We start from the raw sequence: 13,864 nt of genomic DNA on the forward strand, positions 1-13,864 counted from the left end.
TCATTACTTGAACTTGAACCTCGTGGCGGTATCATAAAGATACCTGGCGACTCGAGAGTCAAGGTTATAAAACAGAGCCAATTGAACCAACCAAAAGTTAGCAACAGTTCCTTTGTAATGAATGGCTTTAGTTCAGAGTCACACGGAGAAGGAAGGATGACAGCTTTCTTTCTCTGGAGAGAATTAGTGAACCCGATGGGGTTTTAATTTTAAAAAAAAATTATTTGTGAAAATAAATTTAGAGTACCCAATCCTTTTTTTCCAATTAAGGGGTAATTTAGCGTAGCCAATCCACCTACCCTGCGCGTCTTTGGGGTTGTGGGGGTGAGTGTGGCGACGAGGGGATTTTCACAGTAACATCACTGCAGTGTTAATGTAAGCCGACTTTGGACACGAACACACATTACTGAGGCTAGCTTGACATTCCAGAATTCATTCACTGCATTTAAGTTACACCATTTAGCTCAGGCTTCCCAGATCACTAATGCGAGGGGCGTTACCACTACCCCCCCAACAGGTTTTCTGGCTTGCAATATGAAACTTGCCACCACAAGTCGAGGGGAATAAACGTGTTGAAATGGGAGCTGGCTGGGTGCATGGGGGAGGGAAAGGTTCGCTGATAGGGGGAGAGTGGGTGGGAGGAGATTCTGGGCAGGAGGAAATGCGAGCAGTGTCAGTGCTGCTGGTGTGCCGGCTTCCTGGGTGTGTGAGGGACAGTGAGAGAGCCTGCTGCCTGGGAGCGGGGGCACAATGAATGACAGCAGGCTGGCTGGGCTGCTGGCCTCGGTCTATCCCAGAGTGTGCTCCGTCCAGCGGTTCATTGCGCAGACGGGCGCTGCCGCCCCGCCAGCCCTGCTCAGAGCCGGCGACCCCGACACCTACCAGCGCTTCATCTCGCACCTCATTGTGTGTGTCCCCGGGGAGGCCAGGGCTGTGTGCCGGCCGCTCACCTTCCAGCAGGTACTGAGGGTCCACAATCTCCCAAAACAACACCTCCACGAAATGCAAACAAAACCCCCATCAGAGGTGTCCCGCCTTTTCCAGGTCCAGGCATCCTGTGCCGCGGGAAAGTTTAAACATAACCAGAAACAAAAACTGCTGCAGGGCAGCTAGTGAAAGGAGTAATCAGACTCCCCACAGTGTTAACATTTCATTCTCTGAATCCAGGCACAGCCATTCTCTGAAGGATGCCTTCCTGAAATTTTTGCACAGCATTTAGGCTGTGCAGGGATTCCTGGGTAAACGACTTTTGCCATTTGCCTTAAATTTCTGAAGTTCCTTTTCCTTAAATTTCTGAAGACCCTTTTCCTTAAATTTCCGAAGTCCCGGCCCCATTGCCAGTCAATAGGAAAAAGGGCGCTCACTGTTTTGAGGAATGAATGGCCTTCAATGTTGGCAGAGCTGGGCGCTACCCACTCCCTGTGAGTTCCATTCTGCCCTATTTCTCAAATCAATGTTCTCCCCCTGCCCCCAGCACCACGGTCCAAAAACAATGTTCTCCCCCCCCCCCCTCAATGATCCAAAAACAATGTTCTGCCCTCCTCCTCCAAGCACCATGGTCCAGAAACAATGTTCTCCCCCCCCCCCCAATGATCCAAAAACAATGTTCTGCCCTCCTCCTCCACGCACCATGGTCCAGAAACAATGTTCTCCCCCCCCCTCAGTGATCCAAAAACAATGTTCTGCCCTCCTCCTCCAAGCACCATGGTCCAGAAACAATGTTGGCTTCCACATGTATGCCGACCACACCCAACGTGACCCCTCCACCACCTCTCCACCCCTCCGCTGTTTCCAAGTTGTCGGGTTGCTCACCCGCCATCCAGTATTGGACGAGCAAATATTCCCGCTGATTAAATATTGGGCAAACGGAAGCCGCAGCCTTCAATCCCCCAGCTACCGTCCCTCTCTGGCACCTGCCTTGAGGCTGAAGCAGACTGTTTTCACCCTCGGTCTCGTACCTGCTCCCGGCTCGCGCTGTCTACCCCATACCCAGGCCATCACTAAGATCGCCTAGGGGATGGATTAGCACAGTGGGCTAAACAACTGGCTTGTAATGCAGAACAAGGTCAGCAGCGCGGGTTCAATTCCCCTGCCAGCCTCCCCGAACGGGTGCTGGAATGTGGCTACTAGGGGCTTTTCACAGTAACTTCATTGAAGCCTATCTGTGACAATAAGCGATTATTATTATTATTATTATTCCCACCTTAACTGTCTCTGCCTCAGCTCCTCGTCTGCTGAAACCCTCACCCTCTGCCTTTGTTCAGAATTGACTATTCTACCCGATTCCTGGCTGGTCTCCCACATTCTACCTGGTGTAAACGTAAGGTCGTCCAACGCTGTGCTGCCCACGTCCTAACACACACCCAATGCCACTCACATGTCACCCTGTGTGCCCGCAGATCTACATTGGCTTCTGGCTAAACAACACCTTGATTTTTAAAATTCTAATCCTCCCCCTCCAGCTCCACAGCCCTCCTTGAAATGCCCTGGGATATTTTATTATGTTAAGGGTGCGATATAAATACTAATTATTGTTGCTGTTCACCTTCACCTCCATTTTCTTGAGCTGAAAATTGCCGGAGGTGTAAACTGATGATGGTGTGGTGAGCTCGACAAAGCACCTGGGACCTTGGTGAACACCAGCACCAATAATCGATCTCCTTAAAACCAAATAAATCACAGAATGGTCCAGCACAGTGGAAGGCATTCGGCCCGTCCCGCCTGTGCTAGCTCTTTGGGAGAGGCAATTAGTCCCACTCCCTGTTTTTCCCTGTAGCACTGCAACATTTTCCCTTTTAATGTATTTGCTCAATTTCCTCTTTAAAAATTATTGTTGGGTTTGCTGCCACCACCCTTTCAAGCAGTGCGTTCCAAATCATAAGGAGACGAGGCTTATAAAAAAATGTTTCCTCGTGATCTCTGACCCTTTTTTAAATCGCTGTAAATCTGTGTCCTCTGGCTACCTTGTACCAATGTGAATGAATTCTCTCCTTATTTACTGTATCCGCCCCCTCCTCCCAATAATGCCAAGCTGGGGCCTGACCAGTGATTTACAAAGATTTATCTCTCACTGCCTAACTTGAGTATTTTCTTGTTATAATTTGAGGCCCATTTCTACACAGGTAGAAATTTCCACTTTGGAATGTCGTGCCATATCAACAAAAATTATATTATCTTGAGGATTGTGATCACGATAATTATATTACCTTGTGGGCAGCACGGTAGCACAAGTGGATAGCACTGTGGCTTCACAGCACCAGGGTGCCAGGTTCGATTCCCCGCTGGGTCACTGTCTGTGCGAAGTCTGCACGTTCTCCCCATGTCTGCGTGGGTTTCCTCCGCGTGCTCCGGTTTCCTCCCACAGTCCAAAGACGTGCAGGTTAGGTGGATTGGCCATGATAAATTGCCCTTAGTGACCAAAAAGGTTAGGAGAGGTTATTGGGTTACAGGGATAGGGTGGAAGTGAGGGTTTAAGTGGGTTGGTGCAGACTGGGTGGGCCGAATGGCCTCCTTCTGCACTGGATGTTCTATGTTCTTGATTAATGAGGTGAAAAAGCTCATTGCCATATTTCTAGGTGAGAATTGTGGCCCATGGATTCCTCTTCTCCTAAAGCAATATAAAACATTCAGATCTGTGCTGTGTGTAGCTAGGGGAGAAACCTTTTGGATGCCCACAATTGCCGGTTTCCCTAAAAGACTTTCGAAGCGGGCATAATTCCTGACACCTTGGTCTGTATTGGCCATTGACCATGTTGTTCTTGACCTGCCATGATGCTTAGCGCCCCTTTACCACTGGAGGATCGGGCAGCACAGCAATCTGTCCAACAGCGTTCACTCTGGGTTGGTTCCAGGAAAGCACAGCCCGTTATTTCCATTGTTAAAGTCAGAGCAATAACGTTAGTTTCCTTGATCCGTCTCACTTGCTCTTAATTGTACATTAAACTGGCAGGAATTTCCAGAATGCTCGGGACGGCTGTCTGTCCAAAGTGAAAGCTGTGTGCCTGCCCTGTGGCCCCTCCAGGTTTTGATTCCTCTTTTAAAAAAAATTTAACTGCAGATTTATTTTCAATTGCTTTTTCAGCTGTCTGCACAGAGCGATGTGGTGTTGCGGGTCATTCAGAGGATTTGCGCCAAGGGCAAGAGAAATGTGCTCTGCTTCGGATACGCGTGTGCTAACGAAACCAGCTTCATACGCATCAGATCGGCCCCCAACATATGTAGCTACCAGCCGAATCCCACGACCGTTACCATCAAGAATAGCGTGCTGTGGAAGACACTGCTGAGCCGGATTGGGGATGATATCATGATGTATCTGTTGGAGCACTGCTCCCTCTTCATGCTGGTCCCACCAAGCTGCTGCTTTCAGCTATGCGGAGTTCCCATTTACAGCCTCATTACGAGTGGCGCCAGGCTCTCCTCGACCTGGCTCAGGCAGTACCCGGCCAAATATTGGCGCAACATTTCGCTCAAGTGTGTCCAAAAGAGAGCCAGATTTTATAAGGGTTTCCTGACGAGGAGCAGGAAATGGAAGGAAAGATTGCCAACAGATGGGGCTGAGAATAAAGTACAAGCTGCTGAGCCCAGCAGGCGTAAACATCGGACAACCCTACGCGGCCCTGGACCCGCATCTGCAAAGAGGGCCAAAGTTGATGGTGGCCGGTGGGCTTCGGAGGATGTGGCCACCACTCAGTCACTAAAAAGATGTCTGAACGATGATAAAGTGGAGTCTCCTGCAAAGAGGTTGAAGGGACGCCAGTTGTCAGCAGTGGTGGAAGGCATGGCCCTCCATCCAGTGGGACAGGACGCACTCCATGTGGAAAATACATCATGCCAGCCCCCTGAAGTAACTGGGCAATCTAGTGTAACAATTGATCAACCAAATATAGTAGCCTTCGAATGGAAAGGAGAAGTTTGCAACGCTGACGGTAATGAACCAAAAAATCCCAAATTCAGTGCATGTGTGAGTGCAGACAAGGAAGGTACCAGTGCAGACTCCAAAAGGCAGGATTCTGATGCCACAGTACCTGAACCGACTGAAGGAAGAGATTGTAACAGCAGCCCGCGTGGGCCTTTCAGGCACAGGGAGGAAACGATTTCCTCTGGTAAAGATGTTTGTTCCCCTGTATTTGAAGTGGAAAATTCAGAACAGGTTAAAAATACAGGGGCAGAGAATGAATCCGCGAAGAGTGGTGATAACTCCACTATTGCTGGAGAACAGCAAAACTCTAAGGAACTAGGCCAAGGAGGAGCCAGAAACCCTAATCAAGGTGGCATATTCACAGCTCGAAGTGCAAGCAGTATACACAGGACTGTAAGTGTCACTGGAAAGAACACCGTTGCACACAGACAGCGCCTTGGAATGGCTGGTGTGTCAGCTCATCCTATATTGGTTGGGACACAACAGCAAACCTCTAGAGACTCCGCAGCAGTGAGGAACAAAAGAAAACGGGCTACAATTTATATTGAAAGAGGAAATATTATGTACTGTAGTAATACCAGGGAACGTCTGCCAAACACCTTTATACTAAATCGCTTGCAGGACCTGAGCACAGGCGGTCAAAAGCTCGTAGAAACGATCTTCTTGGACACTTATTCATCTGCGAAGAAGCAAGCCCCAGCACAGCCTGGGAACAGCTGGAGAAAGAAGAGGTTTCCAAAGCGCTACTGGCAAATGAGAAATATTTTCTTTAGGCTGCTGAGGAATCATAAGCGATGTCCATACGTGCAGCTGTTGACTAGAAATTGCCTTGTGGACACGCAGAGAGGGTGTAAGGTCCTTAGTGCTTCGAATGCAGTGGCCAACGCGGAGTCAAATTCTTTGCCTGTCATAAAAGTGTCTCACGGGTCTTTCAGCTGTCCCGATGCAGAGTTGGACACGAATTGTCCCGTCGGTGAAACCATACCCCCAATTGCAAAACAGGGTCAATTGTTGAGCAAGAACTTTAAGGACGATAATTCAATGAGAACAGATCTTCTTGGACACAGTTCTACCATCGATCGGGGCTCGGAGGAGCAGACACATCCTTTGAGACCTTCGGAACGTCCTGGCCTGTGTTCCCAGCCGAGCCATCTACCCGAAGCTGCGCCAATGAAACATAAAACGAACGGGAAGCCCAGCATGTCCAGAGACTCCGACAGTGTCAGAGATCCATCTGGCTCGGACAAGGACCTGCTGCGTTTGCTTAAACAGTACAGCAGTCTGCTCCAGGTCCACCGGTTTGTGAGGGAGTGCCTGCTCAAAGTTGTACCGGACGAGCTGTGGGGCTCCCATCACAATAGAAGCAGGTTCCTGAAAAACGTGAAGAAGTTCATTTCCTTGGGGAAGTTTGACAGATTCTCTTGCAGTCAGCTAATGTGGAAGATGCGAGTGACCGATTGTACATGGCTTCAGCTGACCAAAGGTAATCCATCACTAATCCATTAACTTGCTTCAGAATATCACTCGAATGAACCAGCTTTATTGACCTGGACTAGCATATTTCAGGGCTTTGAGTGTGAGCTCCGAGAGGTCATTTGCAGTTTTACTGCAGTTGGACAGGGTGGGGCCACATGATACTAATAGGTTTGTCGGGGAATACACAGACCCACTTTAACATGAAATTAAAATGGAAATCACTTATTGTCATAATTAGGCTTCAAATGAAGTTACTGTGAAAAGCCCCTAGTCGCCACATTCCGGCGCCTGTTCAGGGAGGCTGTTACGGGAAAGTCTTTTGATCGTGAGCAAGCGTATGTTATTTGTGCTTCTGTATCGTTGTTAATATTATTCGATTTAAACAAAATGCCCTGGGATATGATCTAAAAACGAATGAGGTTTTAGCTGAAAGCGAGAGTATTATTCTCTCTTGTCCATGCCTAGATTTGAAATTCCACACTCCTCAATAGTTTGTGGAAATACAAAGTTGGCCCATCAACAGGTTAATATTTGAGTAAAACCCTTTGTCTGAACCAATAATCGTAGATCCTGTTTGTGGAAATAGAATGCTTGTACCTTTAAGTGCCTTACATTATTTATTCTTCTGCTGTCTTGCCAGCAGCTTAGGGCTCCCGAAGATTAGCTCAACCCAAGAATAAGTTCCCTTTGTTTTTTCAAGTTCTTTAATTTCCCATTTGCTCCCACTCGGTGGCCTTTTCATCAATCCTTATCGTTAGTCAACTGGTATTTTGGGACAATGCATCGGTGTTAATGCTCCAGTATCTTTCTTTATCCTGGTGGATTTTTTTCGCCCCTTTCTGATCTAAGCTTTCTTGACCATGAGTGCCAGCACCCCCTGGTGCCACTGCCCAGGCCTGAGTGCATTGCCAACCTGTTTGCCCACAGAATGCATAGTCCGCAAGACTGACTGTGTCCTGATCTCGAGACAGGTTTGTTAATGGAAGGCAATTGGGAGAGGAAACCAGAACCAAATTTTCCCTTCCTGACCCAAGGGTAAAGGAAGATGAGTAATAAGAACGGGAGTAGCCATACTCCCCTCGACTCTGCACCCTCCTCTGGCCAACAGCTGAACCTTTACAAGAACTGCACAATCCCCATTTCACTCGATTCCCTTAGTACCAAAAGGTCTGTTGATTTCAGTCTTGAATATATTCACTGACTGCTTCCAAAGATTCCCAATCCTTGGAATGAAATAAACTTCACCTCATCCCCGGCCTAAATGGCCAACTCCTTAACCTGAGACTGTGAACCCTGGTTCTAGACTGTTCAGCCAAGGGGGGAGGAAACCTCTCAGCACCGATCCTGCCAAAGCCTCTCCGCATCGATCCTGCCAAAGCCTCTCCGCACCGATCCTGCCAAAGCCCCTCAGCATCAATCCTGCCAAAGCCCCTCAGCATCGATCCTGCCAAAGCCCCTCAGCACCGATCCTGCCAAAGCCCCTCACCATCGATCCTGCCAAAGCCCCTCACCATCGATCCTGCCAAAGCCCCTCACCATCGATCCTGCCAAAGCCCCTCAGCACCGATCCTGCCAAAGCCCCTCAGCATCAATCCTGCCAAAGCCCCTCCGCACCGATCCTGCCAAAGCCTCTCCGCACCGATCCTGCCAAAGCCCCTCAGCACCGATCCTGCCAAAGCCTCTCAGCATCGATCCTGCCAAAGCCCCTCCGCATCGATCCTGCCAAAGTCCCTCAGCATCGATCCTGCCAAAGCCCCTCAGCACCGATCCTGCCAAAGCCCCTCAGCACCGATCCTGCCAAAGCCCCTCAGCACCGATCCTGCCAAAGCCCCTCAGCACCGATCCTGCCAAAGCCCCTCCGCATCGATCCTGCCAAAGCCCCTCAGCATCAATCCTGCCAAAGCCCCTCAGCACCGATCCTGCCAAAGCCCCTCAGCACCGATCCTGCCAAAGCCCCTCAGCACCGATCCTGCCAAAGCCCCTCAGCACCGATCCTGCCAAAGCCCCTCCGCATCGATCCTGCCAAAGCCTCTCAGCATCGATCCTGCCAAAGTCCCTCAGCACCGATCCTGCCAAAGCCCCTCAGCATCGATCCTGCCAAAGCCCCTCCGCATCGATCCTGCCAAAGCCCCTCCGCACCGATCCTGCCAAAGCCCCTCAGCATCGATCCTGCCAAAGCCCCTCAGCATCGATCCTGCCAAAGCCCCTCCGCATCGATCCTGCCAAAGCCCCTCCGCATCGATCCTGCCAAAGCCTCTCCGCACCGATCCTGCCAAAGCCTCTCCGCACCGATCCTGCCAAAGCCCCTCCGCACCGATCCTGCCAAAGCCCCTCAGCACCGATCCTGCCAAAGCCTCTCCGCATCGATCCTGCCAAAGCCCCTCAGCACCGATCCTGCCAAAGTCCCTCAGCATCGATCCTGCCAAAGCCCCTCCGCATCGATCCTGCCAAAGCCCCTCAGCATCGATCCTGCCAAAGCCTCTCCGCATCGATCCTGCCAAAGCCTCTCCGCACCGATCCTGCCAAAGTCCCTCAGCACCGATCCTGCCAAAGCCCCTCAGCACCGATCCTGCCAAAGCCTCTCCGCATCGATCCTGCCAAAGCCTCTCCGCACCGATCCTGCCAAAGCCCCTCAGCATCGATCCTGCCAAAGCCTCTCCGCATCGATCCTGCCAAAGCCCCTCAGCACCGATCCTGCCAAAGCCCCTCAGCACCGATCCTGCCAAAGCCTCTCCGCATCGATCCTGCCAAAGCCCCTCAGCACCGATCCTGCCAAAGCCCCTCCGCACCGATCCTGCCAAAGCCTCTCCGCATCGATCCTGCCAAAGCCCCTCAGCATCGATCCTGCCAAAGCCCCTCAGCATCGATCCTGCCAAAGCCCCTCAGCACCGATCCTGCCAAAGCCCCTCAGCACCGATCCTGCCAAAGCCCCTCAGCACCGATCCTGCCAAAGCCCCTCAGCACCGATCCTGCCAAAGCCTCTCCGCACCGATCCTGCCAAAGCCTCTCCGCACCGATCCTGCCAAAGCCCCTCAGCATCGATCCTGCCAAAGCCTCTCCGCACCGATCCTGCCAAAGTCCCTCAGCACCGATCCTGCCAAAGCCCCTCAGCACCGATCCTGCCAAAGCCTCTCCGCATCGATCCTGCCAAAGCCTCTCCGCACCGATCCTGCCAAAGCCCCTCAGCATCGATCCTGCCAAAGCCTCTCCGCATCGATCCTGCCAAAGCCCCTCAGCACCGATCCTGCCAAAGTCCCTCAGCATCGATCCTGCCAAAGCCCCTCCGCATCGATCCTGCCAAAGCCTCTCCGCATCGATCCTGCCAAAGTCCCTCAGCATCGATCCTGCCAAAGCCTCTCCGCACCGATCCTGCCAAAGCCTCTCCGCATCGATCCTGCCAAAGCCTCTCAGCATCGATCCTGCCAAAGTCCCTCAGCACCGATCCTGCCAAAGCCCCTCAGCACCGATCCTGCCAAAGTCCCTCAGCACCGATCCTGCCAAAGTCCCTCAGCACCGATCCTGCCAAAGCCCCTCAGCATCGATCCTGCCAAAGCGCCTCCGCATCGATCCTGCCAAAGTCCCTCAGCACCGATCCTGCCAAAGCCCCTCAGCACCGATCCTGCCAAAGTCCCTCAGCACCGATCCTGCCAAAGTCCCTCAGCACCGATCCTGCCAAAGCCTCTCAGCACCGATCCTGCCAAAGCCTCTCCGCACCGATCCTGCCAAAGCCCCTCCGCATCGATCCTGCCAAAGCCCCTCAGCACCGATCCTGCCAAAGCCCCTCAGCACCGATCCTGCCAAAGCCTCTCCGCACCGATCCTGCCAAAGCCTCTCAGCATCGATCCTGCCAAAGTCCCTCAGCACCGATCCTGCCAAAGCCCCTCAGCACCGATCCTGCCAAAGTCCCTCAGCACCGATCCTGCCAAAGCCCCTCAGCACCGATCCTGCCAAAGTCCCTCAGCACCGATCCTGCCAAAGCCCCTCCGCATCGATCCTGCCAAAGCCCCTCCGCATCGATCCTGCCAAAGCCCCTCAGCACCGATCCTGCCAAAAACCCCTCACCATCGATCCTGCCAAAGCCCCTCAGGCATCGATCCTGCCAAAGCCCCTCCGCATCGATCCTGCCAAAGCCCCTCCGCATCGATCCTGCCAAAGCCCCTCAGCACCGATCCTGCCAAAAACCCCTCACCATCGATCCTGCCAAAGCCCCTCAGCACCGATCCTGCCAAAGCCTCTCAGCATCGATCCTGCCAAAGCCTCTCAGCATCGATCCTGCCAAAGCGCCTCCGCATCGATCCTGCCAAAGCCTCTCCGCACCGATCCTGCCAAAGCCTCTCAGCATCGATCCTGCCAAAGCCTCTCAGCACCGATCCTGCCAAAGCCCCTCAGCACCGATCCTGCCAAAGCGCCTCCGCATCGATCCTGCCAAAGCCTCTCCGCACCGATCCTGCCAAAGCCCCTCAGCACCGATCCTGCCAAAGCCCCTCAGCACCGATCCTGCCAAAGCCCCTCAGCACCGATCCTGCCAAAGCCCCTCAGCACCGATCCTGCCAAAAACCCCTCCGCACCGATCCTGCCAAAGCCCCTCAGCACCGATCCTGCCAAAGCCTCTCCGCACCGATCCTGCCAAAGCCCCTCAGCACCGATCCTGCCAAAGCGCCTCCGCATCGATCCTGCCAAAGCCTCTCCGCACCGATCCTGCCAAAGCCTCTCAGCATCGATCCTGCCAAAGCCTCTCAGCACCGATCCTGCCAAAACATCTCAGAAGGTTACACGTTTCGGTGAGACCCCCTCTCGTTCTTCTAAAGACCAGAGAGTACAGGCCCGTTTTACTCCATCTCTCCTCACTGGACAACCAGCCCTCTCAACCCCAGAATCAATCTAGTGGACCTATCAAAGCCAATTGTGACAGCCCAAAAATGTATCTAGCTGAGCACAGACTGTGGCTGGAACCTGGGGCGAAATTCTCCATCCCGCCCCGCCACATTTCTGCCCCGACCGGCCGGCTGGAGTCTCCGTTACACCGGCCGGTCAATGGGGTTTCCCATTGTGGGGAAGCCCCACGCCGTCGGGAAACCCCCCGGCGCTGGCAAAACGGAGACTCCCGCCGGCGGAGAATGACGCCCCTGGTCTCTCGGGCTCAATACATAATGCATTTGCCCACTGTGCTGGCAGGGAGCCAATGTGTGGCTTTATAATACGAAGTCTTACAACACCAGGTTAAAGTCCAACAGGTTTGTTTCAAACACTAGCTTTCGGAGCGCTGCTCCTTCCTCAGGTGAATGAAGAGGTCTGTTCCAGAAACACATATATAGACAAATTCTATATATGTGAATTTGTCTATATATGTGTTTCTGGAACAGACCTCTTCATTCACCTGAGGAAGGAGCAGCGCTCCGAAAGCTAGTGACATCGAAACAAACCTGTTGGACTTTAACATGGTGTTGTAAGACTTCGTACTGTGCTCACCCCAGTCCAACGCCGGCATCTCCACATCATGGCTTTATAATGTGTGCAAAGACCCCACGTTATCAGCATTGTGCTCATTGACTTTCTCTATGATTTGGTTTTAAAACCTGCTTCAGGCTTGGTACTCCTCATTAAGTGAGGCCTAGTTCGAAACCAAAGTCTGAGGCTGTTCACTGCTGTGGAACCAAAACATTTTGCAGCACAGAAAGAGTCCATTCAGCCTATTACACTCCCAGAACACTGCTGTACATTCACAGATTATCATAGAATTTACAGTGCAGAGAATTCCTCCGATAACCCCGTATCCTCCTGTGCTGTAATTTATAGTGGCAATGTGATTATTTGAGTTGAGTTCTAACTCGGATAACACATGCCAAGGATCAATTCCTTCGCTTGTTTTTGAATCTTTTCCCTTTGTATTTTGGTGACAGGTACCCCAGTACCATGTACTGATAGGGAGCATTAACCGGCACCTCCGAAACTGCTGCTTTGTAGCTTAATGCTAATAGACACTCGAGACAATGTTTTTCAAGCTCCCATCCACCCCATCACCCCATTTCCATTTTGGAGACGACATTAAACTCAACCTTTTAAAAAAAAACTATTTAGCAAATTTAGCCAGGCGATAGCTTCATCAATTGTCGAGATTAAGGTGATTAGTCCGCCACACCCCGTTAATGTGCAGCATTGTTTCTGTCTCTCCACAAGTGCATAAATAGTTTTGTACTGAGGCCCTACTGGTGGAGGTTGGGTGCACTGGGCCCCTGGCCTGTCCTGAACCTGTTTGGCAAGCACAATAAGAAGCCTTACAACACCAGGTTAAAGACCAATAGGTTTGTTTCAAATCACTAGCTTTCGGAGCACTGCAAGGACCACTGTCGCTATGGTAGTTGAAAGCCTGCCGTTCGACAGATGGGGTTTGTCACGAGGAAATTGTTCGTGACTTCTCCTGTTTCCCCATTCATTGATCTAAAAGGATTTATGCTGGTAGATCTTGCTCAGAAAGGGTGCTCCCTATGGGGCATTGAGGTGGCACCTGGGCAGGAGCTGGGTTAAAAGGGTCATCATTGAGTGTCAACTAGGTGTGCGTTTGATGACCTTTGCCAGACAGGTGCACAGTACTCTGCTGCCGTGTATGATAGTGCAACATTGAGCAGGCTTATGGCAAGAGGGCTTGCTCTCCGAATATTACAAATTATTGTTGAGGAACTGTCGGCTCCCAAATGAAATATCATTAAACTCAACGACATTAGTGTGATCCAGACTTGCAGCCTGACTATGCTTGGGATTGTGGATGTCGGTCTAGCGCCTATTGCTGGTTGTATTTGTTTCTCCCAACTTCCTTTTAAATTGCAAAGTTTTTATCTCCCAGGTCAGCATTTTGTTCCTGCAACAGAGCATCAGTTACGCGAAGCAATCCTGTCTAGGTTCCTGTTTTGGCTAATGGACACATACGTGGTACAGCTGCTCAAGTCTTTCTTCTACATTACGGAGACAATGTTCATGAAAAACATGCTCTTCTACTACAGAAAATGTGTCTGGAACGGGGTGCAGAGGATTGGCGTTCGGTAAGGGTTAAACTATTTGTGCACTGATAAATGGGGAAAGCTGGGACACTGGTGTGTTGAAGCAGTGCTGAATGTGAACTAAGTCAATAAGCTCTCTCCGGCAGGGCGGCCCGGTGGTTAGCACTGCTGTCTCACAACGCCGAGGACCCAGGTTCGATCCCGGCCCCAGGTCACTGTGTGGAGTTTGCACATTCTCCCCGGGTCTGTGTGGGTCGGATCCCCCACGACCCAAAGATATGCAGGTTAAATGAATTGCTCACGCTAAGTTGCCCCTTAATTGGAAAAAGAGAATTGGGTACTCTAAATTTTTTTTTTTTAAATTACTTTAAAAAAAGCTTGCTCCTGTAAATAAAGCTGCTGTGCCTTAATTTTAACTTCCCCAACTGGCGTGGCTCCCATCCAAGTTAAACGAAGAGACTTGCTTATAGAATTA

General features: G+C 51.3%; 1 protein-coding gene across 2 annotated transcripts in view; it reads left to right on the forward strand.

Moving 5' to 3' along the window:
* Window positions 1-660: 660 nt before the first annotated feature.
* The window catches only part of tert (telomerase reverse transcriptase), a 66,162-nt gene continuing 52,958 nt past the window's right edge, over window positions 661-13,864 (forward strand). The window contains exons 1-3 of one of the 2 annotated variants that reach the window (XM_072509947.1): window positions 661-960; window positions 4,082-6,401; window positions 13,236-13,431. In XM_072509947.1, coding sequence (XP_072366048.1) covers window positions 751-960; window positions 4,082-6,401; window positions 13,236-13,431 — 2,726 coding nt within the window. In that variant the 5' untranslated portion in view covers window positions 661-750. The remainder of the gene's footprint in view (window positions 961-4,081; window positions 6,402-13,235; window positions 13,432-13,864) is intronic. The other variant, XM_072509946.1, reaches the window with a different exon arrangement.

The sequence above is a fragment of the Scyliorhinus torazame genome, chromosome 6, assembly GCF_047496885.1.
Source record: "Scyliorhinus torazame isolate Kashiwa2021f chromosome 6, sScyTor2.1, whole genome shotgun sequence".
NCBI lineage: Eukaryota > Metazoa > Chordata > Chondrichthyes > Carcharhiniformes > Scyliorhinidae > Scyliorhinus > Scyliorhinus torazame.